General features: G+C 44.7%; 5 protein-coding genes across 7 annotated transcripts; 2 read left to right on the plus strand and 3 right to left on the minus strand.

The window, feature by feature from the left end:
• Positions 1 to 111: 111 nt before the first annotated feature.
• On the minus strand, positions 112 to 2,730 carry LOC129596635 (uncharacterized). The gene is made up of 3 exons (XM_055493969.1): positions 1,841 to 2,730; positions 571 to 1,350; positions 112 to 379 (listed from the first exon to the last, which is right to left on the minus strand). Exons 1-3 carry the CDS (start codon positions 2,486 to 2,488, stop codon positions 218 to 220), a joined length of 1,590 nt encoding a protein of 529 aa, XP_055349944.1. The 5' UTR covers positions 2,489 to 2,730; the 3' UTR covers positions 112 to 217.
• Positions 2,731 to 2,846: 116 nt separating this feature from the next.
• LOC129596636 (uncharacterized) lies at positions 2,847 to 5,285 on the plus strand. The gene is made up of 3 exons (XM_055493970.1): positions 2,847 to 3,677; positions 4,033 to 4,779; positions 4,912 to 5,285. Exons 1-3 carry the CDS (start codon positions 3,066 to 3,068, stop codon positions 5,086 to 5,088), a joined length of 1,536 nt encoding a protein of 511 aa, XP_055349945.1. The 5' UTR covers positions 2,847 to 3,065; the 3' UTR covers positions 5,089 to 5,285.
• Positions 5,286 to 5,533: 248 nt separating this feature from the next.
• On the minus strand, positions 5,534 to 8,691 carry LOC129596655 (uncharacterized). Its single transcript, XM_055493990.1, has 4 exons — positions 8,183 to 8,691; positions 7,475 to 7,750; positions 6,169 to 6,942; positions 5,534 to 6,017 (listed from the first exon to the last, which is right to left on the minus strand). Exons 1-4 carry the CDS (start codon positions 8,546 to 8,548, stop codon positions 5,862 to 5,864), a joined length of 1,572 nt encoding a protein of 523 aa, XP_055349965.1. The 5' UTR covers positions 8,549 to 8,691; the 3' UTR covers positions 5,534 to 5,861.
• Positions 8,692 to 9,035: 344 nt separating this feature from the next.
• On the plus strand, positions 9,036 to 21,732 carry LOC129596671 (patatin-like phospholipase domain-containing protein 7). 2 transcript variants are annotated; one of them, XM_055494007.1, is made up of 17 exons: positions 9,036 to 9,718; positions 11,298 to 11,479; positions 11,827 to 12,140; positions 12,651 to 12,980; positions 13,469 to 13,689; positions 13,798 to 13,836; positions 14,608 to 14,965; positions 15,051 to 15,120; positions 15,461 to 15,581; positions 15,971 to 16,366; positions 17,161 to 17,318; positions 17,389 to 17,533; positions 18,359 to 18,479; positions 18,555 to 18,824; positions 19,254 to 19,654; positions 20,063 to 20,352; positions 20,934 to 21,732. In XM_055494007.1, exons 1-17 carry the CDS (start codon positions 9,359 to 9,361, stop codon positions 21,301 to 21,303), a joined length of 4,146 nt encoding a protein of 1,381 aa, XP_055349982.1. In that variant the 5' UTR covers positions 9,036 to 9,358; the 3' UTR covers positions 21,304 to 21,732. The 2 variants fall into 2 exon arrangements, with proteins under 2 accessions (XP_055349982.1, XP_055349983.1); XM_055494008.1 differs by lacking the exon at positions 13,798 to 13,836.
• Positions 21,733 to 21,970: 238 nt separating this feature from the next.
• Positions 21,971 to 25,827, minus strand: LOC129596614 (hatching enzyme 1.2-like). Of its 2 annotated transcripts, none has more exons than XM_055493943.1 (12): positions 25,628 to 25,827; positions 25,340 to 25,570; positions 24,865 to 24,962; positions 24,709 to 24,793; positions 24,517 to 24,634; positions 23,863 to 23,921; positions 23,760 to 23,807; positions 23,675 to 23,705; positions 23,572 to 23,612; positions 23,277 to 23,516; positions 23,068 to 23,149; positions 21,971 to 22,541 (listed from the first exon to the last, which is right to left on the minus strand). In XM_055493943.1, the coding sequence occupies exons 2-12, from the start codon at positions 25,536 to 25,538 to the stop codon at positions 22,283 to 22,285; spliced, it is 1,260 nt and encodes a 419-aa protein (XP_055349918.1). In that variant the 5' UTR covers positions 25,539 to 25,570; positions 25,628 to 25,827; the 3' UTR covers positions 21,971 to 22,282. The 2 variants fall into 2 exon arrangements, with proteins under 2 accessions (XP_055349918.1, XP_055349917.1); XM_055493942.1 differs by having other exon boundaries at positions 21,972 to 22,541; positions 25,340 to 25,561.
• Positions 25,828 to 26,010: the final 183 nt, after the last annotated feature.

A 26,010-nucleotide genomic window follows, 5' to 3' on the forward strand; every position in this document is an offset into this window, starting at 1 on the left:
TGAAGAAGATCAGTCTGTAAAACGAAAACGCTGGGTACAAGTACTCGTACATCTTTTTGAGTTTACGCTTTTTCGAATCGAATGCCATTTGAACGGTTCTTAACCATAGCTCCGCTACCAGGTGCTACGCGCATAAAATGATTTTTATACCAACTTGGAAAAAAATTTGGCTTCTAAATGTCAGAGGAAGCATCGGACCAGAATCTGTCCGTCCAAATCATTCATCAGGATCGATCACGACGCCTTCGCTTAGTGCCACCGTCGCCACGCGGTTTAGTTTACCGACATCCAACTCCTTCAGCGCATCGTCCACCGTCCACTGTCGGCTGCGGTAGTGCGTGGACACACGCGGATCCACGCTCTGGTAAATGTCGAGGACCTACAAGTTTCAACCGAGTCAGTGGTCACTCGCTGGATAGAGGATATTGCAGAAACATGGTAATGAAGGCCGTAGTGATTTGACTCATGACTGTAATGTCGCGACGTAAAAGTAATAAAGATATCACCTTTCGAAACATGGACAGTTTGATACGGATGCGATTTAGAGTGAGGTACTGTTTTAAAGCTTACGCCGATTATTTTCTTCTCAATTTGTTCACGACTCTGATTGGCTATGCATTCCGTCACCCACTGCACGTCCAGCGGCTTCTTGAGAACGAGATTCTCCTCCAACAGATCCCACAGCTGCGTCTCCAGCAGCGCTTCCGGCTGCGCGCTGAACGCTTTCAGGGCGACATCCGCCTGCAGATTCCCATCGTCCAGGCGGCAATTGTTGCACACCACGCGGTCAGCGGCCGCAAACGCACCCACCGTGTTCTTGATAATCTCCCCCATATACTCACGATGGTTCTCGCCGTCCTCATCACGATTAAACTGACACCGATCGAACACCAGCGTGGGTAGGCGAACGGCATGGCGCAGCTTGGTAATCAGTAGTGCGGTGCTCTGGCATTCGAACAGCTGCAGATGGCGAATGACCACCGTCCGTGTGCGAATACCCAGGCATTTGATCATACAGGCCACCAGCCAGTGCATGGGATACCGGCCGTACTGGATATAACCCGCCTTACGCCCGGACATGCAGACATCCGGGAAGTAGGCGTCGCTGGTGAGAAGAGTGTTCCACAGGGAACTGACCCGTCGGCAGCGCACTCGCTCCATGGTATCCAGGGTCTGCAGGATTTCTGTCTGCAGTATCATTGGCAGCGAGGCCAACGACCGGGTCAAGCCCTTCGAGGCAGGCGTCTTGCGCTGCTTCTCCGCAGAATTTGCCATTACCCTCGAAGTGGGAAAAAGCTGTATGGTCGCGTTGTTGCTAACAACAACCTTGGCCGTAGCGTACGACTGTTCCTGCCAAAATCAAGATGTGCTGTCAACAAATAACCCAATTAACGATTCCACTTTATTAAAAAACGTGTAGAGTGCTTCCTGCAATGCGAAACTGTTACCAGCCACACAGCCCCATGTGAGCTAACTGAAGATACAGCAGAGCTGCGCAAACAGGTTCATTAGCCACAAAAAGATCAGGGAGAATTAACAGGCCCGCCAGAAGGGGGGGGGGCGCACCGGTTTCCAGTCTTAGTGATCTAACAATTGTAAGGCTTTGAAAGTTTCTAGAAGTTTCTTTTAATTTGGATGTTTATGCGAATGTGGCTATATAAGCGCCAAGCTTGCCAACGCTAGCTGGTACACTCTGGTTTAGTCCACTGGAAGTCATCTAGCAGTCACTTGCGTCTCGTAAATAAGGTCTCAAAATCCCCATCGAGATTTCTACATCAGACTCAGCTAGATACAGTGTCCGGGGCAGCATACAGAGTTCTTTTAACGTAACAAAACATACCACCGTAGCGGCCTCCAGTGGAGCGGCCGTCTGACGCTGGAGATACAGCAGCGTTTGGCTGAGGATCGCCGTGCACAGCACCTCATGCTGACTGTGCAGGTGGAATTTGAATTTCTCCGTCAGGGATGCCGACGCCTCGGGCCAGTAGCCCGCTGGCAAGGGACAGCAGCGAATAACAAAGTCCTTCTCCACAATTTCCCGTCGCCCTGTCTGATCGGCGTCTCGCACCTGCTCCTCCGGCAGCAGCTCCGTGACGATGTCCCCGTGCGGTAACGGCACCTGCACCAGCACCGCATCATCGCAACAGAACCCGGACAGGAACACGGCTTTCCCCGGGTACCACAACCAGGCGGCGTGGGGAGTGGAACGCAGCAGGACCAGCGCGTCCTCGCCATCCGCTGGATCGCACCATGGCGTCTCACTGTCCGCCTCGTAGTATGCCACGTTGGTGAACGTGTACCGCCGACCGCTGTATGCGTCCAAGATGCGCCCATATTTAACACACACGGAGCGCTGCGCCGTGCACCCGAAATCGATGATCAGGCCGTCCTCCACGATGTTAATGACGTGACCGTGCTGCAGCTGGTCCTCGTCGACGCGGACGTCCACGGCGTTCCACGCACCCGCATTGTCTTCGTGGATAAACATTCTTCATTCCAATCAGCGCAGTGCGGGCGCTTGGCGGTGATCCTATACCGACGAATACCGTAACCGTTATTCTGAGCGATCCGGCTACTAAACCGTGATGTGGACGTCCTTAGAAATGTTATGCTTTTGAAAACTGAGGAAATATCACATCAGTTTCTAGTACTAACAAGTTTCTGGTATACTGATAGTCACGAACCCAGATCTAAAACGGTAGAACCCACTTCACCATCCAAGAAATGACGACCGCGTGCACACTGCACACATGCAGTTTTGTTGCTAGTAGATACGTAGCCGGCGTTCCGGGCGGTGGCCATAGCTGCTACAGAGTATCAGATTCCAAAAGTTTAGATCACTCAGATCAGCACTTGCTTTTGTACAAGTATACATTTTGATCCTCCTAAGTTTGAACGGCATAAATATTCTGCACTTGAAGTGTTCCAGTGTGCAAAGTTCTATATCTCGAAATTCGAATCTGCCTTTTTTGGCTTCTGTGCTTTGGCGTCGACCAGAGTCGCACTCCACCTCCCCTTGGCCGAGCAGGCAGCCAGATCACGTCTGTACAGTCGCGAATTTCACCATGTTTATTTACGGACCCGAGGCCGGGGCCGTGGACGCCTGGAACGCCGTGGATGTCCTGGTTGACGGTGTGCTGCAGCACGGCCGCGTGATCAACGTAGTGGAGAAGGGCTTGATCGTCGATTTCGATTGCGAGACACAGCGGGCGCAGTTCGTCGAGTACGGACGCATTTTCCACTTGACTGAACCGCGTGATGATTTGAATCTAAAAGGAGGCGAGAATGTCCAGGCTCTCGTGCGCGCCGCCCCCGATGGTCCGTGGCAGTGGTTCCCGGGTAGGGTGGCCCGCGACGGGGGCCTTGACTTTTGCGTCCAAGCGTACATCGTGGAGGCGCAACTACCACACGGCGCCATCACGGAGCTGCTGCCCCGGCAACAAGTGCGTTTTGTGCCCTCCAACAACGAGTTAGACAGCCGGCGGATTCAGCCCACGGATTTTCAGATCCGTTCCTGCCTCTTGTCAGCCGTCTGGTTCAACGCGTCGCGTGCGCTCCTAGATGCCTGTCGACTGCATCTGCAGCGAAAGCGGTCCGTCTGGTGGACCAAGATGAGCCACGGGGGGCTGTGGTATGTGCAGCGATCCGCAGATGCTCCGCTGCAACCGCCGGAACTGGTATGTGGCTCTTGTCGTTCGTTAACTCTCATTCTATTTCGTTAACTCTTAAACAAGCTATGCCATGGGGCTGAGTTTCTCCGCTAATACGGATCTTGTTGTCTATAAGGATTCTGCGAGTATGTGCGATGTGTAACATGTTTTTACGCTGTTGCCAAGTGTGCCAGTGCATGAGTCTAAATCTCTACCCGTAACAATACTTGCTGTTTTGATTCTTCTGTAGCGGATTCTGGTAATGAGCCTGTGCTGTGTTCGGCAAGGTTAAAATTCCCATGCCGTATATTTAAAAGTTAAAACAACAGGCTTCTGGGTTTAGTACGTGAGCAGCACGGTGATGAAACCTTTTCAACTGCAGGAAGCGGTGTGCATGGAGGGGTTGAAGAAGCATGAAGGGAAAATTGCACAGCAACCACTCAGTGCGGCTGCTACGCCGTCAGGGAAAAGGCAGCGCACCGCCAGGGACAGGGGACTGCCCTTAGCCGTTGAGCTACTGGTTGAGACCTTCCAGTCGCTGCATTCGATTGATCGCACGCGTCACCGACGCGTCTGCGCCCTGTGGAACCAACTTCTCACCACCGAAGCTTACTTCCCCGTTGTGCGTATCTCCTGCCAGCCCGCGGACTGCCCGTTGTCCTGGACGAATCCCCGCTTCTGGACGCATGCCGTCCTGCTGCACTGCGTTAACCGCCGCACGACAACGATCGTTCTGACGCACATGGATTTATTAGGCGACGGCGAATACGCGGCCAGCATGATTCCCCACATGGCCGGCCGTATCCCGAGGCTGGTGCTGTATCAGTGTTTCTGGTCGTACCCCGGGTGCACTGTACGGGACATTTTGGCCCATCATAGTCCTCTCATGAAAGTCTGCAGTACTGCGGAGCGCGTGGTATGGTCACAGTGCCGCGTTCGCGAAAAGCATCTTAATGTACTAGCTGTCTCGCAGCATTCGCATGGCTGCCAGCCAGAAGAACAACTGCGAATGCAGCTGTGGGATCTCTTTGAGAAGCATTTGATTGTGGACGAACCGGTCGATCGGAATGCGGTGTCGGAGTGGATGAAACAGTGCGCCCAGTACGGCTTCCGCTTCTCCACGACGCTGGTAAAGGTATAAGACGATAGGCGGGTTCATTATAGTTTGTTAGGGTGCCGTACTGGTCCCGGTGGATCAGACTTCGAAGTCGCATTAACCGGGCTAGTCTGCTCTTGATGTATGAATGTACGTGCATTGCAGGCGCTTCACGATTACCAGAGCGCGGATCCGCGTCCCTCCAACTGCTATCGTTGTCGTCGGTGGACGCCCTCCGATGTCGAGGGACTAGACATCTACAGTTTATCCCCGCTGGCGGCGACGGCTTTGCACCGCGTCATGATGGAAACGCGAAACGACACTGATAAGTTTACTGGATAATGCTTCTCTCTGTATATATATGTCAAGTAATATACGAGTGTCCGGACTATGAAGTATTCGTATGAACTACCAAAGTTGCATCACCTGCATGGTGGGGTTTAGATTGCCTGTTCATATTTGTCCATGTTAAGGTTTAATTGAAGAAGCTTTGTCAGTATTGTATCCAATTTACTTGGCATTTATGGGCACTGGGCAGCGCCTCTAGTACACAAATGGCGGAAGTGGAATACAGTTTGTTGTGTTCATTAAAAAAATGTTCAAGTGCAACATACATACTGCTAGTATCCTGCTAGCTATGAATTAGTGACTGAATTAAATGATTTCCCGATTGAACCAGAATGGAGTCAGCTTTCCACGTCGCGTTTTATTCGCACATGGAAGCATAACTGCCGACACTGTATTCGCCATCAGTTACATCATAAATTATGTAACAACTTTATTCAGTATGTTTAAGAAAAAGGCAACGCCTTGCGTTCACATCATCTAAAAAAATCAGTTACATCACCACAGGGATTAAGGCTCATGAATAGCTCATACTCCATATTCCATTCCAGATTAGATTCTGTCAAGGAACACTTCAAATAAAGTACGTACTTCTATACAACCAGTTTGTCTATACACCACGATCCACAGTCACCACTGCACGTCGTAAAACCCGTCGGTGGTTCTCCACAATACAAGCATCTTTATAATCACCCTTGTGACTGTATATGAATAAAGTTAAACACAAGATTGGGACTGCACAATAAACAAAAAGGCACTGTTCCAGCGAACTACTGGTCTGGCTGCAGGACTTCACTGAAGACGGCCGCCGTCACGCGGCTCAGGTTACTGACATCCAGCTGCTGGATCACGTCGTCCACCGTCCACTGCCAGTCGCGGTAGTGCGTGGATTCACGGGGATCGGCGCTCTGATAAGTTTCCAGCCCCTGCAATCAGGTAGTGGTTAAGCGACTTCGCTTATATTTGATTGCTTTACTGAATAAGCGAGCACTCCAATATCCTTATCCTTTGAAGAACATCAAAATTTATGCTAGGCTAGTCAAGTCACCGCACAATGTCCATGCCAGTACTGCTTACATAGATAATTTTTCTCTGAATTTCGTCGCGATTCTGGTTGGCAATGCAGTCCACCACCCACTGGACATCCAGTGGCTTCTTGAGGACGAGATTCTTCTCCACGAGATCCCACAGCTGTGTCTCCAGCAGCGCTTCCGGCTGCGCACTGACCGTGTACTGCCCGTTGACACCAGCGTCAAGAAACATATCGCTGATGCGGCATTGCTTTACCAGCACGCGCTCCGCAGTCCCACAGGTCAGCACCAAGTTCCAGATAATATCCCCGACAGACTCACGGAACATGCTCTCTTTGTCTTGACAGAACTGGCACTGGTCGAACACCAGCTGCGGCAGGCGGACGTCAGTCCCGCGGATGCGGCGAATAAGTGCCACGATGCGGGAGCAATCTCCCAGATTCAAATGGCGAAACACCACCGTCCGCGGACGGTTGTTCAGACATTTCAGCACGCAGGCCACCACCCAGAACATGGGCTGCCGGCAGTACTGAATATAGTCCGCCGGCAGCCCGGATACACACACATCCTGGAAGTTGGCCTCCGTGGTGAGAATACTATTCCATAGGGGACAGACTCTTCGACAGCGGACCCGCTCTAGGCTGTTCAGTGACTGGAGGATCTCCACCAACAGCTCGGGTGGCAGCGACAGGCCTCGGCGCTGACGGCCAGCTGTCTTGCGCTGTTTCTTTGCTGCATTCGCAATTTCACTCGATGTGGGAAACACATGTAGTGTCGCGTGGTTGTTGACGATTTTTTTTGCCGTAGAGTAAGAATATTCCTGTCAGTCGAAAAAGGATGTTGAAAATTTATCTAAATAGTAAATACACTCAAAAAATAGAAAACAATTACAATCGATCGATGTGATACTTCGATGTTTATCGCATTCCAGACACATTAACACTTAGGAATTCGAAAAAACAGCGTATTCTTTGCGTTGTTCCACATTAATAAACATGGTAAATTTTATTGATGTCGTCTACCAGCTTGTATAGAAGCATTTATTATCACATAATGTCACGTAATGAATTTTTGTCCATGTAGGACAATGCAGGAGATACCAATGACTTCAGTGTCCGGTACGCAAATCCATATTGTGAAAATGTCCGAAATACCAAAAACGCCGAAGTAAGTATTGCAAAAAATTATAGCGCGGCAAGATACGTGAGTATTTCAAAGTTTTAGCAAAAGCTTTATTAGCTAATTTCCTTGTCAAAGACTCGCATTCTTACTACTTTCATGATTGTCTCAAATTGGTGCATGGCTGCGGAACTAACACTAAAAACATGAAAGAAAATATTTTTAAAACGTACCACTCCGGCAGCGTCCAGTGAAGGGGCAGTCTGGCACTGCAGATACAGCAGCGTCTGGCTGAGGATGGCGGTGCAGCGAATTTCATGCTGATGGCGCAGTTGAAATTTGAACGTCTCCGCCAGATAGTTCGACGCCTCGGACCAGTAGTCCGTGGGCAAAGGGCAGCAGCGGATAACGAAGTTCTTCTCCACAATCGGCCGCCGCGATGACTGAACCACTCCACGCACCTGCTCCTCAGGCAACAGCTCACGGACTACGCCGTGTGGCAGCTGTACCTAGGGTGACAGTAAAATTCAGACAGTTCTGGGGCGCTTCTGAAATGATTTGAAGTGAAACTGGAAATGTTATTTTGCGGCTCATTTTTCGAATATTTTTCTGTCATAAACAAGAAATTTAAATGAAACCTTATTGGTTACTGATCACGTAAATTATAGTTTTTCCAACAGCGATGTTTTATTAATCGGCAATTGATTTCATGTGTTTTTCATCAAATAAAAAATTATGTACTAATAAAAAGTATGTATTACTGGAAAAAAGCTAAAATTATTTAAATTTTTCATATCAAACCGTTTTAGAAATGGTCAAAGTCCGGTTGGTTCTGACATAATATGATTTGAAGCTTGACAAGTGAAAAATGAAACGTTAAAATTGTGAGTGTCACTTGTCAGCAATCCGTTGTCAAGTTGACATGGTGAGCGTTAATTCACCTGCACCAACACCACATTATGATTGAAGAAACCCCATTTCCCCAGCACCTTCCCGGGATGCCACGTCCAGGCCGCGCTGGACATGGCGCGCAGCAGCACCTGGGCATCGGGTGCGTTGGCGGGATCGGGCAACGGCGTGTCACTGCCGTAGAGCTCGGGGTAAGCCGTGGTCTGGTCGTAGGGCTCATGCGGGCCGCTGCGCTCCCAAATGCGCCCGTATTCCACAAACACGGAGCGCTGCGCATCCAAGTCGAAATCAATGATCAGGCCACCTTCCACGACGTTCATGACGTGCCCGTGCTGCAGTTGGCCGTCCACGAGGACGTCCACGGAGTTCCACGCGAACGCGTCTCCGTGTAGAAACATTTCACAGTTGATATTTGAAGAGTTTATTTCGAAGATGTTGTTGTAGTGTAATGCGTCTACGACGTGGTCGAGTTGTTCGGTCCACAGAATAGGGAGAAACCAGAAAAATTACTAAGGACATTTATTTTAATTGTGTAAATGAAACTCAAAATATACTTCTTCACTTCACGCAAGTCGCAACCTAAAACGTGCAAATTTTCAATTTTCCGTTGTACATAAGCCGTCGTTACGGGCGGTAGCAACATTCGCTCACTGCACACCAAGAACAGGCGCCTAAAAATTAGTTGCTGACAAAGCTGGCACCCGGTGGAAGGGCGGCAACATCCACTCCGTTCGCTGCACGTGACGGTTATGTGAATGAACAAGCGCGTTCGTTCATGAAAACTGGCAGTTGGCAACTGTTGTGTGTGTGCCTGTGTGGTCGATTGCACAACAGCCACGCGCTTACTCGCATGACTCACGCGTTATTTACTTAACCAACGTTACAGACGCTGCATTTGTGGTACGATATCAGATTCCACTGGAATAATCGCAGCGTTACAATCGTCTACAAGATTTCTAACTTGTTCCAATGTTCCCTGTGATAACGATAAAATTTTATTGATCCCTTTCTTTATCCTAACAATCGCCTGTTTATTATTATGCAACCCCCGTCAAACGCTGAAAACTGGTAATTCTGGTTTTTACGCCTTCTCGCAACCGACGTTGTATTTCATCAGAACAACGGGGATTGGTGGATTACGGAGGCCGTGGCTGGTGCGTTCAACCGCCATGTGATTTCCGCTCTTTTCGCTTGATTTCTAATCCGCGATGTTGGACACCGAGACCTGCTCCAGCGGGGGGTCCCCCGCGGCCCCCTGGACGCGGGAGGGGAGCTGTTCCGCGGACGGGGCGGGCAGCTGGCTGACGAGCTGTTCCGGAGTGTGGTGTGTTTTTGTTTACGTGCCGCTGCTGATCCTGACGGGATGGGTTATGTGGTGGGTGGCCCGCGGGATGACGATCCTCTGGATCAGGATCCGCGGGAAGGTGTCACTGGGGCTGAAGAACGATCCGGCGGAGGAGCCGCCTGTCAGTGGACCCAGTAAGGAGGAGGCGCGGGAAGGACGGCGGGAGGCCCGGGTGGCGGGCGGCAGCGGCGGGATGGGGAAGAAGTTCCCGAAAAAGGAGAAGGTACGCTGATTTCACAGATGAACATTTTAGAAGATAATTTGTAATAATGAAAATTAAAAAAACAAATAACTGTAATTTTGTGAATTTTGGAGTACTGAATTCGGAATTTATCATTCTCTAGAAACCCAAATAATTTGAGTATTTGATATTTCGATTTTTTACAAATCAATAATCTAGCAATTAATGGAAGTTATTACTGAGTTAGTGCATAAAATAATCAGATTGATACTGGATTTGTTTACGTCATTAATTTTGGTAAAATTATGGAGATTTACAGATACAAACTGGATTTTTTGATTTATTGTTTAACGTTTTATACTTATCCTGTTATCCAATAATTAATATAAAAATGTATGATATTTTAAAATGTACAGTGATCAGTAATCAGTAATGAAAAATAAAACTTTAATAGCAATAATTATAGGAAAATAAAATACGAAATTGTCAAAAATGATAGAAAAATAGGAAATGAATACCGTAATTAAAAAATATCGCATATAATTTATTTGGGTAACTGGATGAGACATGCGGGGAGGCGAGAAAATTCCCTGTGTGAACTGTGATTTTTGACCTGATCCAGTGTTGTGGCTGCGCGGGTTGTTGCTGATTTTTTGGACTTTGAGATGACATGAATAATCGTCCGCGCGGGTTAGCGTGTATATTATTTTAATAGTTCTTGCAGAATAATTATACGGATATTAGCGGTGTAATAAGCAGCAGATTGTTGTGTCATGGTCCTCATGGATGTGTATTTAGCCGGTGATGCGTCGGCGTAAATGCGATAACAATTATGCCGATTGTGTGCGTATTCCAGTGAAATTTATGAAAATTTACATTTTATTTGTTGAAAGTGTTTACCGGGGTTTGGCGATCGCTGTACAATGTACATCGGACTTCTTACTTTGCACGAACTTAATGAAGTATTGATGCAGTGGATTATTTACCGACTCCGCACTGTCATATGCATTATTTTCGTAATGCCTTGCGGCTTGCGGTGCAGTATCGAAGTATTGTTTTTTCAAGAGCAACGGCACATTCGCTTTGTAGCTGTTTTCCCACAGTCAGTTTTGAAAATGACACGAATTTGGTGTGGTAATTCTTGCACCGCTGCCACCGGCACCATCCATCGCGAGTTATGGCTTTTTCCTTTTTTGTGAACATTTTTTAGCTTTTTTTTCCCGCCCTATGTTTACAGCACGGTAGCAAGTTGAAGGGCAAATTAAAATTGCAGTGGATAAAAATTACCGAAAAAAATAAAAATGAAATTTAATAAATAGGCTGGGGAGTAAAAATTAAGGAAACTTTGAAAAATTATCTGGAAATTTGTTTAAAAAGTTCAGTTAATAATAAGTGCTGTGACGTTATGTTATTAAATTGTCGTAATCGGTAATCTGTAGAATTTTTTTTTGTAGAATAATTTGTTTGGATTTTTTATAATCGCTAAACCTGATTGTTATGTTACGTTTTTGAAAATCGATCTAGATATTCTGCGTTCTTTTTGTAAATATCCGTAATAAATGTCGTGTGAAGAACTCTGCGGAGATAATCGAAGTATAATGATTATTATGAATTTGTGCAGGTCCGCTTTTACTACAATAAAGTCCTGCATCGCGTCAACTCATGGCGCTACGCGGATTCCCCGGGCGGCAAGCAGCGTCTCAAGACCCGCCAGATTGTCCGCAAATTCGCCGACAACCTGCTGAACCGCGTCAAACTGAAGGGCCGCTTCCGGCGCCGCGGCAGCGAGTCCAGCGCCCCGCGGTAGACTTTAATTTTTGAAATTTCGATATTTTGATTTTATATAATTCAGCATATAATTTAGGTAGGATGATTTCGTATTGAATTTACATATTAATGAAGTATGTAATTTTAATATTCAACTAAAACTCAGAAAACTCTAATTATTCTCAAAAAAAGCATATTTAAAACTTAAAATAAGTACAATAAATTTTTAAACAAAATTTCAGTAATTTAATGTCATCTAATTCGATGTAATATGATTTACGGTAATTTAATGTTGAACTAATTTATTAATTTAAGTGTAATATTCGTTTAAAATTCAAAAAAAATTAGATTATTTGATAAAGCTTTTTCTGTTATTCAAACAGGCTGCTGCAGAAGGAGCTGCCGGCTTCGTACTTGGAGGAGCAGGCTGGCGCGGTGAGCGGGCGTCTGAACGCGGCGCTCCCCTCCGAAGTGCTGTCGATGATGCGGGCCATCCGCGTGTTCGGCCATCTGGACGAGGCCGTCTTCCTGGAGTTGTGCCAGCAGATGGCCTCGGTCACCATCGAGCCGGGTGATTTCCTCTTCCGCCCCGGCGATCCCGACGACTGCGTGTACATGGTGCAGCGCGGACGACTGCTGGTCTTCATCTACGACCAGGACACCAAACGAGAATTGCCGCTGAAGGAGGTCAAAACCGGTACGCCTGTCCGGAGATTTGCGCGGCGGCGGTTGATTTTTCTTAACACCGAGATTTATTTAAATAATTGAAAATTTAATTTCGATTTATTACAATAACAATTAAATAATAAACATTTTCTTTTTAAATAATAGAAATTCGAAATTAACTACAGAAATTCGATTTATTAATGGGTCTTCGATATTTTTGATTGAATTAATCACACAATTAACGCCTTATTTTAAGGGTTTATTGTTAAGAGGAGAACTGAATTTTATATGAAGGGATTTAACTTTATTAAGTTAAAATTTTAAGAATATAGAATATTTTATATTAATTTTAATGTTATCATTTAAATCGTGTACTTTGATTATTTAATTGATCCTTTACTGAAAAGCGCGTGCTTTTATTTTGTATTTTTGAGATTGATTTCCATGTAAAATGGACGAAAGTAATTTGTTTTTTTAAATTAAATTCAAGATTTATATGAATAATTTAATTTGTGATTAAAATTAACATAATATTGAACAGGGGAAAGTATTGCCAGCATGTTGAGTATCCTGGACGTGCTGTCCGGGCACCAGCACCCCTTCAAGACGGTGACGTGTCGCGCGATAGAAGAGAGCCTGGTGATCCGCATGCCGGTGACGGCGTTCGGCGGCGTGCTGGAGCGCAGTCCCGAGTCGTTGGTGCGCGTCGTGCAGCTGATTATGACGCGGCTGCAGCGCGTCACCTTCTCCGCGCTGCGCGATTATTTGGGCTTGACCCACGAACTGATGAAGTCCGACAAGCACGGCGGACTGACGCCGCTGGAGCCGGTACCGGCGGTACGCAATACCCCCGGAAACCTCGCTAACCAAGGTAAAATAATTAAATAAATTAGTGGAACAAATTATTAATGTTGCAGCGGTTCAGTTAAAAAACTGATATATCATAATGATTAATGTACAACTTAGAAAAAATAAATTGTACATTTTTAAAAAGTTATTTAAGTAATCTAATAGTTAAATTAAATTTAGTGGTTAATACAGATAAGAACAATAAAATTGGTTATAAGAAATTCGTGTTGAAATGTTTAGGGTACAGTAAAGAATTAGCTAAATTAAATTTGTTATTTAATAAAAATAAACTGCTGTTACAATAAGTTCGTAGGTGGAATTAATTAAACAATAAATCAGCCAAGATTAATTAAATGTTGACTGAAAACTAAAGCATGTGATAAATTTATTAATAAAATTATTTTGGTAATAAATAAGCGATTTTTAATCAGGTATTTAATAGAAAAATAAAATAAATATTTTATGGATGTAATAATTTATTAGCGGGTTTGAAAATTCACTTTTGAACAGCGCATATGACGCCTGCGCACGGTGTGCACGCGCAGAGCGTGGACGAGACGGGCAAGCACTTCCGCTCGCAGTCCATCGTCACGCTGCCCTGGAAGGTGTCCGTGCCGGTGCCCCTCTCCCCGCCGGCGACGACGGACGGCGCCGCCCCGCCCCCCTGGGCCTTCACCAGCGGCCGCCCACCGCTGCCGGTGCGCAGTCTGGACGACGATTTCGCCCGCAAGGTACGTTGGTTTGGGGTGCTGTCTTTGACATGTTTTGGCTTGTGGTGTGCTGTTGTGTCGTTTTAACCACTCTAACCCGGTGTCGGTTCTTGTTTTGTCCTGCAACAGCCTGAACGCGCTAACGTGGAGGGGGAAGTGGGCGACCGGGTAAAACAACTCCTGTAAATTAGTTCAGAGTTTTTTAATGACATTTAAATTATCCGGCGAATTTTTAACTGTCATCTACTGTAAATCGCATTTTAACCCGTTTTTAGGTGAATTTTTAATCACATTTATGGCGGTTTTTGGATAAAAATTATACCAGATTTATAACACGTTTTGAATCAGTTGTACCTGGAAATTCAAATCAAGTTTGAATAATTTTTAGATGAAATTTCGTGTGGATTTTAATCAGCTTATAGGTGAAATTTTAATTGAATTTTATGTTCTGTTAAATCTACTGTAAGCCATTTTTTTGATAAAATTCGGAATTAATGCGGAGTTTATTTTATAAGATTTCAATGGAATTGATTTTCCATTTTTCGTCAAAATTGGAACAAAATTCAAATCGATGTTTTGAAAAAATCCAAATCAGAACTAAGCCAATTTCTAGATGAAATTCAAGCGAATTTTGTGAAGTTCTATAGCTTTTGTGAAGTTCAAATAAAGTGGATGTATTTCAAACTCATTTATTTTTTGTGGAAAACTTTAATGAAATTTAAAATTCCTTCTTCTTAAATCAACTCACATGTCAAATGATCTTTCAGTTAAATTCCAGTTTTTACGGTAGATGCAATTTCAAGTGCAGTTACTTTATAAATCAAATTGAAATAAACTGTTTGCGGTTTTTCAAGTGAAACTAATTCTTAAATTTAGTTTAAATCAATTATGTGCTGGTCCTACGGCGCGCATCATCATGTGATTATTTTTCTGCAACAGTTGCAGTACTCGCTGAGCATCAAGGAGCCGGACAAGATGACGCCCTCCCGCCGGCCGTTGGGCCGCTCCGTCTCCGTGGTGGAGGAGGCCCATTTACCGGAAGACGACGACTTCGAGCGGGCCCGGCGGGATTTAGTGGAGCTGTTGGGCCTGAAGAGCGTCGCCGTGTTGGAGGACCGCATGGTGTACAAACGCGTCCCCTCGGGCATGTATCTAGTCCATGAATTCGACCAGGACAGCAGTCTGTACTACATCGTCTCCGGCTGTCTCAGTGTCTCGCAGAAATCATTGGACCGCACCGATAAGAACGCGCATCTCTTCGTGGCGGTCAAGGGGGAACTGGTCGGCACGTTGGCCGGTAAATTGGGGATTTTTATTTAATTTTTATGGGAAGGATTAATATTATTTTATTTTGTTATTATTTGTTTTTTATTGTGTTGCAGTGTTGACGGGAGAGCCGAGTATGTTTAATATCCGCGCCAAGACCGTCTCCCGAATTCTCATGATAACCAGGTAAAACACAGTTGATTTTATTATTTTGCGGATGAATTTTCTAAACGCTCTTTTTAAGGCAATTTTGGAAAATAAGAAATACGAAAGTATAAAGGCAATAAAATTAGAAATTAATTGCTTAAATAATGGAATTTTTTTCGAATTATTATTTTAAAATGAATAAAAAGTAAAAAATTAAAAATTTCCAAGTTTGAGGAGAAACTGCTGGGAAAAAACCGAGCGAAACAATGTGGAAGTTGCTACGAAAATAAAAGAAAAATTGCAAATTAGTGTAACTTTATGGGCTAAAAAGGATTCACTTCATAATTAAATTTTAAATACAGCTGGTTATGTTTTTCAGAGCGGATTATTTTGAGTTGCTGCGCGAGTATCCGCAGATCGCGTTAAGCACCGCGCACAGTTTCGTCAAGCGCATGACACCGTTCGTGCGGCAAATCGACTTTGCCCTGGACTGGGAACAGGTCAGACAAAAATACCGGATTGGTGATCTGTATTAGTGATTCTTGAACTGTAGTGATTAATAAAAATAAATCCTAAGACAAATATTTCTGACAAATACCTAAATACACCGGGAAAAAATACGGTACTTGTATTGATAATTTGATCATATTTATTCATGATTATCAGATTTTAATGATTATTAAAATAAGCAAGCCGAGGAAAATATATGCTGATTAAATGCAGTTTTCAGTTTCTACCGCAACACACAAGATAAAAGATATTTAATGATTTATTAATCATTATTAAAAATGAAGGAAATAAATTCTGTCAAATAAATTCAGTAATTTGTCTCATTATTACGTAATCATTATTGTCTCGTTATGAATTATTAATACCGTTTGGGCTGCAGGTGGAATCGGGTCACGCCATCTTCCGGCAGAACGACGAAGCGGACTGCGTGTACGTCATTCTGAACGGGCGGATGCGCGCCGTCGTCCGCAAGACGGACGGCAGCAAGGAGGCCACCGGGGAGTACGCCCGCGGGGATCTCGTCGGCCTGACGGAGGTGTCGGTGCACAAGCCGCGCATGACCACCGTCATCGCCGTCCGCGACTCGGAGATCGCCAAGATCCCCACCCACGTGTTGGAGTACATCAAACTCAAGTATCCCAAGGTGGTCACGCGGCTGATTCACATCCTGGGCGACCGCGTCTTCCACCAGATGCAGAGTAGATTAGCCGGCGCCCCCGTCGCCACGGTGACCGCCACCGGGGATCCGGCCATGGCGCCCTCCAACCTCACCACCGTACGTATTTTATTTTTGCATTTAAACGTTTATTTTATTTTTTGCAGTATTTAATTCGTTGGAATTTTTTTTGTAATTGTTATAATTCTTTCTTTTGATTTTCGTTTGTTTTATTTTCAATTTTTTAATTTTAATTTTTTTTACGTATTTAATTTGTGGGATTCTTTTGTTTATAATTATGGTTTTAAAGTTTTTTTGTACTCTTTAACAGTTCTTTTCGGTTTAATAAAAATTACGTAAGCAGCGGAAATTTGAACATTTGTTTTAATTTTTGCACTATTTCATTCACTGGATTTTTTTGTTTATAACTGTTCTAATTCTTTCTAAATTTAAACATTTATTTTATTTTTCTACAGTATTTAATTCGTGAGATCCTTCCTTTGATAACTATCGTTTTTTTTTGGTTTTTTTTCGTCTTTAGCAGTTTTTTCTGTTTTATAAAAGTTACTTAAGCGGCGGAAATTCTGTTTAATTTTTTCAGTTTCAGATTTATTTAAATTTTTTTACAGTGATTTTTCCACTTACTTTTTTCGTTGATATTTTCATCTATTTGTGAAAAAATATTTAAGAGAAGGAAGTTGTTATGTTTTTTTTAACGATTTTTTATTAATTTGAACGGCAGATACACCAGCCTATATTTTCGAGTTTTCATCCCTTTTTGTCGTTTTTATTAAATATTTTCAGAAATTGTTCTAGAATTTTTCTAGCTGTTATTTCGTGGGTTCTGCGGTGCATTAGCTGTTGAGTAATATTTAATCAATATTTCGATTTATTTTTCCCGTGTTTTTGCTCAGGTAGCGGTGTTGGCGGTGAACGGGGATGTGCCGCTGGACGCCTTCTGTCTGGAGCTGGACTGGTCGCTGCAGCAGCTGGGCACGACGCTGCGCCTGACCAGCCGCTTCGTGGAGCAGCTGCTGGGGGCGGCTGCCCTGGAGCCCGTCAATGAATACCGGTTAGCCGGCAGTTTGGCCGCATTAACCGTGACTGCCGGCTGCATAATTCGCATTATTTTGCGGATATAGGTTGGCGACGTGGCTGGGCATCCAGGAGGACTCGCACCGCATGGTGCTTTTCCAGTGCGACGAGAGCATGACCACCTGGACGCGCCAGAGTCTCCGCCAGGCCGACTGTATCCTCATCGTCGCCAACGGCGACAAACAGCCAACGGTACAGACGAAAAAATAAATAAGCATAAATAAATTACGTAGACTAAATTACACAGAATAAAATCATTATTAATAAATAAATCAATCAAATAAATCAGCAAAAATAAATTACCTAGAATAAGTTAAACCGAATGAAATAATTATGAATAAATAAAATAATTGAATTAATGAATGCAATAGAATAAATAAGCAGAATGAATGAAATCATTAGAAAGCGAAATAAAAATTTAATAAGAAATCACTGATTTCAAATCAGTAAATAAAATTGGTGTTATGGTACGAGTAATTAGTCTCGCAGCGCAGTCATTCTTGAACGCGTACTGGCTTTTGCTGAATAAAATAGAGAAAAAATAAGAAAAATTTAGCAAATTAACTGATGTGTAAACTATAAACAAATTAACTGATGTATAAACTATAAACAAATTAATTGATGTATAAACTATAAACAAATTAATTGATGTATAAACTATAAACAAATTAGCAGAATAAGAAGCAGAATAGTGAAATGTCAGCGTAAAACTTACTGCTGGTGCCTAAAGTTTCAGTGCATTTTTATAAGATTTTCGTAGTGTATTGGCTGCACAAGGGTTGGCTCAACTGTAGATCACTGATTTGCACTCATATTGACGTCAGCGTCGATGGTGTACTGTAATTAGTCTTTGAAAAAGATTTTTTATTCGACTGATTGAATAATTTATTCTCCGATATATTTTTGAAGGCAAATAAATGAGTAAATTTTAAATACAACTACTGAAATAAGTAAATAAATGTAACAGTCTTATTTTGTAAGCTAATAAATTTAACGTCTCGGGTGGATGTATTTTAGATTGGCAATTTGGAGAAGCAGCTGGATGTGATGGATCTGCGCGCCGAGAAGCGGCTGGTCCTGTTGCACCGGCCGGACGCGGTCATCCCGAAGAACACCGCCGACTGGCTGAATATTCGCGGTAATTTATTTTTCTAAATTATTTTTTTTCCCAATTTTTATTCGCTCGTTCGTCGTTTACCGAATTTTTTCTTAGGTTGGCTGTCGGCGCATCATCACATTAAATGTCCGAAACGCCTGTTCCTCCGGAAGCCGGCGACGTGGTTCGAGGAATACTACGAGCAGAAGCGCACGGCTATTCCGGACAAATTCTCGGATTTTTCGCGCTTAGCGCGCATTCTCATGGGCAAATCCATTGGATTGGTCTTGGGCGGGGGCGGGGCCAGGGGCGCTGCCCATGTCGGCGTTATTCGCGCCATGCTGGAGGCCGGGGTGCCCATCGACATGGTCGGCGGCACCAGTATCGGTAAATAATGAATTTTGGGGATTTTTTTAAAAATTTATTTGTTTAATTTCTTTTATTTTCCAATAATTTTCTGTTGCTGTTCTGTTTACATTTTATTTATTGTGTATTTGTTCAGTTTGTATTTTCAGTCTTTTTATTTTGCGTTTATTTTCGGTTGTTTGTTTGGTTTCTTATTCGTATCCTTTTTATGTATTTTCTGTTTAATTGTTTTAGTTATTTCTTGTTTAGTTTTGGTTTACTCGCCGTTTTATTTTTCTGATAATTTTTTATTTCCTTCGTATTTGTTTTCGTTTATATCATGTGTATTTTACACTTCTTTTGGGTTTATCAGTCTGGTTTGGGGATTCTTTTGATAGAAGTATACATATTTCTGTTTTATTTTTTTTTTTAATTTGTCTGAAATTTTAGCTAATTTTTTGCGGTGCTCAGGGTCGTTTATGGGAGCGTTGTGGTGCGAAGAGCGCAATCTGACCCGCTTCGTGCAGCGCGCCCGCGCCTGGTCGATGGGGATGATGTCGCTGTGGAAGCGCATCATCGACCTGACCTACCCCTACACCAGCATGTTCAAGGGCACCACCTTCAACGAGGCCATCGAGGCGACGTTCAAGGACCGCCAGATCGAGGATTTATGGATTCCGTATTTTAATATAACCACTGACATCACGGCGTCCGCCATGCGGGTGCACAAAGCCGGCAGTTTGTGGCGCTATGTCCGCGCCAGTATGTCGTTGTCGGGCTATCTGCCGCCGCTGTGTGATCCGGAGGACGGGCATCTGCTGCTGGATGGCGGTTATGTGAATAATCTCCCCGCTGATGTCATGCAACAGCAGGTACGAGAATGTAAATTATTTCAATAAAATTTCAAATTAATTTTGAAAAATTAAGGCGAATTGTCCAGTTTTTCCGATTTATTGTTAATATGGAAAAAATCGACAAATTATTTTTTGAACATTTATAAAGTTAAATTCAGTAGTTTCAAACATATTAACAAAAAACATTTCAACTGTTAATAAATTGGTGGAATAAATTTGGACAAATTCTTACTTAATTAAAACGGAAGATTTCCATAAAAATTTTCAGTTTTAATTAAGTAAGAATTTATTAAGAAATTTAATTAAGTAAGAAAATTTTTATGGAAATTTTCCCACTTCTGAGTGATACGAAATATACGACAAAATTGTGAATTCGATAGACAATATTCTGACGAAGAATTATTAAATGGGAGTAATTTTTCATAGGGTGTGAATTATATTGTGGCGGTGGATGTGGGGAGTCAGGACGATCATAACCTGACGAACTACGGCGACGAACTGTCCGGTTGGTGGCTGCTGTGGAAGAAGCTGAACCCCTTCGCCACGCCGGTGCGCGTGCCCAACATGGCCGAAGTGCAGACGCGGCTGGCCTTCGTCAGCTGTGTCCGCACGCTGGAAATGGTCAAGAAGTCCGACTACTGCGTCTACGTCCGGCCGCCCATCGAGAGCTTCAAGACCCTCGAGTTCAACAAATTCGATCTCATCGCCTCATTGGGGTAAACTTAAAACAAATATTGAAATAATTCCCGTCTTTTAATTTATCATTTGTATTTAAAGAATTATTTACCATTTTTATTAACCAAAAAAACAAAATATATGAAATATACCGGTAGTTTTTTTTAATTAGCTTTGTAAATGAATTCCATTTCAGCCAGTGATTTTTATTTATAAAACAGTCTGCTAAATAAGTTCATTAATTTTAAAATACAGCAATTTATTTTTTACAGAATGCCAAAAAACACCTTTTTATTTAATTACATTTGTTCTAATCTCGTCAGGTACAAAATAACCGAAAGTAGTTTTATTTACAAAATAAAATTTTAATTTTTAAGCCAGTTTTATTTTTTATTATTTATTTTTATTGGCGAAAGATCAGTTCGACATATTCAGAGTTACTGATTTGAACCAAACCAACTGCGGCGAATAAAACTGAAAAAGGTCAATGAATTTTTTTAGTACCAGTAATTGGTGTATTTCTTTAATTTATGTTTGAGTATGTAAATATTGGTAAATGAGGACGATAAAAATATGCTTGAAAATTATTTTTGCAACATTTTAATGAAATTTTTCGGCGCAGTTACGATTATGGGCGGAATTTCTTCGGGGAAGACAAGATCCGCTTAAAAGTGGAGGAGCTCTTCACCCGTGAAGTCCGGCGCTGTGCCGGCGTGGGCACGGTGCACTCGGTGAAGGAGACGGCGGAGCACGCGGCGGCCGGCGCCCTCCCCGGCTTCCAGTACAGCTTCACGGACCTCGCGCAGATCGTCTCCCAGATGAAGAGCAGCACGGCGTCTCTAAGCGAGAGCGGGGAGATGTCCTCCTCCAGCAAGGAGGAGGACGAGGAACTCGACGAAGTGGACGCGGAGGACGCCGCGGCAGAGGATACCGAGGAGGCCGAGGAACGGGCGTCGTCGGCCGGCGACGGTCTGGAGAAGACGGAGGAATAATTTGTACATAAAGCGATAATGGAATAGGACCGCGGTTCTATTTTGTTGGTTGACGGAACTCGGAATATAATGATTAATAGGAACAGACGCGGACATTGGTTCAGTTTTGTTCGTTGGCGGAATTCGGGTTGATGATTAACAGAAACAGACGGGTGGTATTCGTATTTTGGATTGCGGCGTTAGAGGTGAAATTGGAGCGTTGCAAGACGAATGTATATTTGTGATTTCGGGAGACCCATGACGTGATGCTACCAAAGAAAGTGAAGCCCTGCCTTTTCGTGGAGACGTGATGCAGTCTGCGTGTTTAGTGATCGCCGTGTGAATATGCGCTTGTGTGCTTTGTCCCGTGCAACGTTCAGACAGTTAAGTTATTTTTTTCGCAGTTTATTTTCTCATCGCAGTTTTCGTTGATTAAAGTTGCAGTGTGCGTTGTAATCGATTCATTATTTCGAACCACAGCAGCCAAAGTTGGCAAAGGTCATGAAATATTTGCACAATATTATAAAAGATATTTTTGGAAATTAGTTGCAGATTATTAATATTAGTATTATTATTATTAGTCAATTATTTGCTAAGAAAATCCCTGAACTGAAAATTTCAAGGACAAGAAATTCAGGACTTCTGATGCTTGAAGCAATTGCAACCGCTCAGTGCGGCAGCGTAATCTGAATTTTATCTTTAGAGTTATCCGAACATTCCCGTTCTTTCCCATTTTGATTTTCGTCACAAGAAATAACTTTCTCTGCACTGCTTCTCTTCAGACATTAAGATTAAATCACAAGAAACCATTCCAAGTTGTAAATATGCCGTTTTGAAACCAGACTGATGCCAAACCGACAAGCCACATATGTAAAAAATTGCGACGTAAATCGGACGTGAAATAGTGCGAACGTTAATTAACGCGATACTGCAAGATCGATAATTTGTGCGGAGACATAAAGCAAGGATTCACTAAGCTGAAATTAGCGAAGCGCAACGTCTACGGGTCGTCGAGTTGCAGGCGTTTATAGCAGATGAAATGGCGGGGCTCGTCGGCGGTGCATTCGGAGTCGGTGACGTCAGGGATTGCCGCGGTGATGCTGCGGCAGTTGGCCAGCCAGACCGCCGCGTCGCCGGGCAGAACGGCGCCGTTTTGCTGCATAACGCTGTGGATATACACCAGACTATTAGTCTGCTCCGTCGCCGGTTGGGCGCTCCACATCCGGCAGTAGTTGCGGCCTTCCACGAAACGCTGCACTCTGTACAAACACACCACCGTGTTTAGAAAATATTATTTATCGTTCAGGTATTTTCTCTTTAATTTTCTTTGCATTTTTCTCCTAAGAAACTAATTTAGAAATTATTTTTATATGCAGTATAGTCACATATTGAACTGTAGTTGCACACTTGCAACTCGTGGACCGGTGGACGTTACTGGAAAGGTCAAGTTCTCAGACATAAGAAAACCCGGTTCTATTCGAGAAAAAGCGCCCATGTTTTCTTCATCCAAAAGATGTCTTCAGGATGGTGTTTTTTGAATTTCAAAAGACCATAATGTAGTCCCATAGACCATGTATTTTAGACGTAAAAATGTATATGAAAACGGGCTCTATAAGTATACTGAAACATGCCGCTCGAAAGACGGCGTGTTGTGCTCCAACGATGTCTAAAGCACGTCAAAAAATTGCTTGCCGTAGAACCGGGAAACATAAGAAAACGCCGTTTGAGAAAACCAGCAGGAGGCGCTTCTCCGAAAATCATAGTATTTTTGACGACCAACCCGACCTGTTATTAGCCAGGAAGGAGAAGTAGTAGCACTTTTTCTCGCCCAACTTCACCCAGCCGTCCTCCGTGGGACACGCCCGATCTGAAAGTAGAGACGTGCAATTAATTACAATTATTTAGCAGTTAAATTAATTTTTAAGAACTATGCTATTGAATTTCTCGACGTGTAACTGATTCGATAGATGAATCAGGTTATATACGGCACTGACTGTCGGAGCTGGGATAGGCCAGCCGGATCTTCTTGGTGTCGACGGCGCTGAGGGCGGTGCGCTGTCCCATCACCTGCAGTCCACCGGGTGGCAGTTTATCCGGCAGCGGCTGGATGGTGAACTGCGTGGGGTCCTTGGCAAAGTCGTACTGGCCGTAGTGCATGATCGACTGGAAGTCGTACTCTTCCCCGAACGCCGTGATCTCCTCGGCGGAGTACTTGAGGAACTGGCTGCGATCGCCTAAATACTCACTATTTTCGGCTAAACATCACAAACAAGAAACCGGCATTCATACTCTCGGCAATGTTGTCCCAGTTGATCTGCACATACTGGTCCCTGTAGAAAAAAAGGGAGTAACACCGCATTTTGGCCGGCAAATGATTGGTCAACCGGTTCACCTGTCGGTGCGGGATTGTTCGTGGTAGAAACCTTAAAGAAACTGACGGTTACTTATAATTTCGTTGAACCGGAAAAAAACCTTACCGACGGTGTGCATTAGCTCGTGGTGGATGATCCCGACGGGTCGGCATTCTGATGCAAACATACAGTTGATTACGCTCAGCGCCGGGGAAGCGAGTTTTCTTACCGGGCATCTGCAGGCTGAGATATTGTCGGCCGTTCTGTTTGCCGGTATGCGACTGGCACCTGCATATCCAGACTTCAATCTTTTGTCGTTACTGCTGCTGCTGACGTCGTACTATATAGTGCTGGTGACGGAATAAACTGTACAGTAGCGATGTGTACGTAAAGTGACGGCTTTACTCGTACTTTTCGGCTATATTTTGTTTCTACACGGATGCGCCGTGTCTATATAAGTCCGTGAGTGGCAGTACTTTGGATCATCAGTTTTCTCATTCTGAGTTTTAGCAGTGCCGGAGTTACTATTACAATTTATCGTCGGAAATGCAGTTTCTTGCTTCGAAGTGGCGCGTCTAGGGTGGTGCGAGAGGAGCCATGGCTCCCCCGAACCCGGACGTAAAAAAAGAAGGGGGTACAGCAAATTTTTTTCCGGCGGGGGTCACCGAAAAAGCGAGAGAATACTCCCGGCCCCTTTGGTGTGAGTTCTCTGGCTCACTCTTTGAAACCCGCCTAGATTCGCCACTGTTGCTTCGCGTAGATTCTTGGGCTCAGCTATGCCCCATTGAGATTAGCTCATACTCTGCCGTTGACTAGGTCGGTAGGATAGATTATTACGGTAATTATTCCAATCGTACTGATCGCTCTGTCACTGGATGCTTACCCGATGCCGGGCCCGATGTAGACGTAGTCCGTCTCGGTTGTCTGCTCGACGAATACAATCCCGGTCTTGGCCGAGAAGGACTGCAGGGCCCGCCGCACTTTGCTGGCGTCATCCGGCACTGAAGCCCCCCAAATGTATCGCACCAGTCACAACATAGTGCGGACCGCCGCACTGCTACAGTTGATGGCTTACTGAAGTATTTGGACAGATGGAACGGCACCGTCCCCCGCGGCCACTTGCGCTGCTTGTCCTTGATGAAATTGGCGCTCTGCTTCGCCTGAATACACCAGAACGCACTTTGTGTATCTGGTCACGATGGTCAGCCGTGGAAATTTCCAATTATCATACCAGTTCGTCGGTGGTGGCGCTGCCGGTCACCGCCATATCGTAGCCCAGAATGTCGCCTTCGAAGCTGCTGCGGTCCTTCATCACTTGATCAGCCGGCACTGCAATAATAAACCGATACTGTTAAAGCATCTCAACTCCAATTGCTTATACAGCGCTTCGAAGGGGCAGCACAACCGAAGCCGGGGTCACGAAACTTTAAACCAGCCATGACCACGATTATTTCAATCGAGAAACACCGGATCACGGCTTGGCCAGGTCGCCGGTCTAATTGAGCAACAACGTCCCGTAAGAACGGAATAAGAACGAAAACTAAAACCAGGTTTAAAAACACATAGAATGGCCGGCTTCCACTAAATGTGCGCAGTCATGCTATACGCGCATGGTGAACCGCTCAGACAACGTTCATCTGCTGTAATTTTGTCCATACCGTGCACAACCTCATCGTTACACCCAGCATACTATGCGCAACACTTACGTCGCTCGGTGCCGATAAACTGGAACTCGGGATCGACTATCCCGACCGCGGCACTGGACGGTGGTGGCGTCGCGGCGGCGGCCATCGCATCCGGCGCGGTTGTCGCGGAGGCGGCAGTCCGATCCGCAGCGTTTACCACGGCGTTGTGCGCGTCGCATTCGGGTGATGTGCCGGGCGGCAGGAGGGCGCAGAAGGCCATATCGGCGCCGTGGAAGACGGCATCTGTTCAGACTTAAACCAGTCCGTGCATTCATGCTCAGCTAAATTTATTCTATTACAAGGATATACCGATGCGTTTGTCAGCGGCCACCATCCGCGCAGTCCCCACCACAATGTACAACCACCATCCCGGAACCATAATTCGATCACGTGACGAGGCGTCTGTCCTCGGGAATATGACGTCAGGGAGTAGCGCGGATCCCGGCGATGTGCAGCAGATGTTGGCTCGAAGTTGTGGCGGCACTGGCAGCCCCATATTAATCGAGACACTCTCCATAATTGAGCACGCATCGCAGCGCGCGTGTTTACCCCCGAGGCGGGCTGCTTATACGCACTCAATGTATTCAGTGCATTGTTGGTTAAATTAACTGTGAATGCATAGAGCTTCCGGCGCTGAGACGGGTGTATTGTATCAAAACCGTTCCCGACCTTCGTGACTGGTTTTTATTGGG

This window comes from Paramacrobiotus metropolitanus, unplaced genomic scaffold, assembly GCF_019649055.1.
Source record: "Paramacrobiotus metropolitanus isolate TYO unplaced genomic scaffold, Prichtersi_v1.0 Parri_scaffold0000093, whole genome shotgun sequence".
NCBI lineage: Eukaryota > Metazoa > Tardigrada > Eutardigrada > Parachela > Macrobiotidae > Paramacrobiotus > Paramacrobiotus metropolitanus.

Coding starts and splice junctions, on each gene's coding strand:
- LOC129596636 (XM_055493970.1), top strand. CDS start 3,066: ATGTTTATTTACGGACCCGAGGCCGGGGCCGTGGACGCCTGGAACGCC. Junction 3,678..4,032: donor CGCTGCAACCGCCGGAACTG/GTATGTGGCTCT, acceptor TTTCAACTGCAG/GAAGCGGTGTGCATGGAGGG. Junction 4,780..4,911: donor TCCGCTTCTCCACGACGCTG/GTAAAGGTATAA, acceptor CGTGCATTGCAG/GCGCTTCACGATTACCAGAG.
- LOC129596635 (XM_055493969.1), bottom strand. CDS start 2,488: ATGTTTATCCACGAAGACAATGCGGGTGCGTGGAACGCCGTGGACGTC. Junction 1,351..1,840: donor CACTGGAGGCCGCTACGGTG/GTATGTTTTGTT, acceptor TGATTTTGGCAG/GAACAGTCGTACGCTACGGC. Junction 380..570: donor TTGAGAAGAAAATAATCGGC/GTAAGCTTTAAA, acceptor TGAAACTTGTAG/GTCCTCGACATTTACCAGAG.
- LOC129596655 (XM_055493990.1), bottom strand. CDS start 8,548: ATGTTTCTACACGGAGACGCGTTCGCGTGGAACTCCGTGGACGTCCTC. Junction 6,943..7,474: donor CACTGGACGCTGCCGGAGTG/GTACGTTTTAAA, acceptor TTCGACTGACAG/GAATATTCTTACTCTACGGC. Junction 6,018..6,168: donor TTCAGAGAAAAATTATCTAT/GTAAGCAGTACT, acceptor ACCTGATTGCAG/GGGCTGGAAACTTATCAGAG.
- LOC129596614 (XM_055493942.1), bottom strand. CDS start 25,814: ATGGGGCTGCCAGTGCCGCCACAACTTCGAGCCAACATCTGCTGCACA. Junction 23,613..23,674: donor GAACAATCCCGCACCGACAG/GTGAACCGGTTG, acceptor TTTTTTCTACAG/GGACCAGTATGTGCAGATCA. Junction 23,150..23,276: donor GGCCTATCCCAGCTCCGACA/GTCAGTGCCGTA, acceptor CTCTACTTTCAG/ATCGGGCGTGTCCCACGGAG.
- LOC129596671 (XM_055494007.1), top strand. CDS start 9,359: ATGTTGGACACCGAGACCTGCTCCAGCGGGGGGTCCCCCGCGGCCCCC. Junction 13,690..13,797: donor ACGACGATTTCGCCCGCAAG/GTACGTTGGTTT, acceptor GTCCTGCAACAG/CCTGAACGCGCTAACGTGGA. Junction 19,655..20,062: donor CTGATGTCATGCAACAGCAG/GTACGAGAATGT, acceptor AATTTTTCATAG/GGTGTGAATTATATTGTGGC.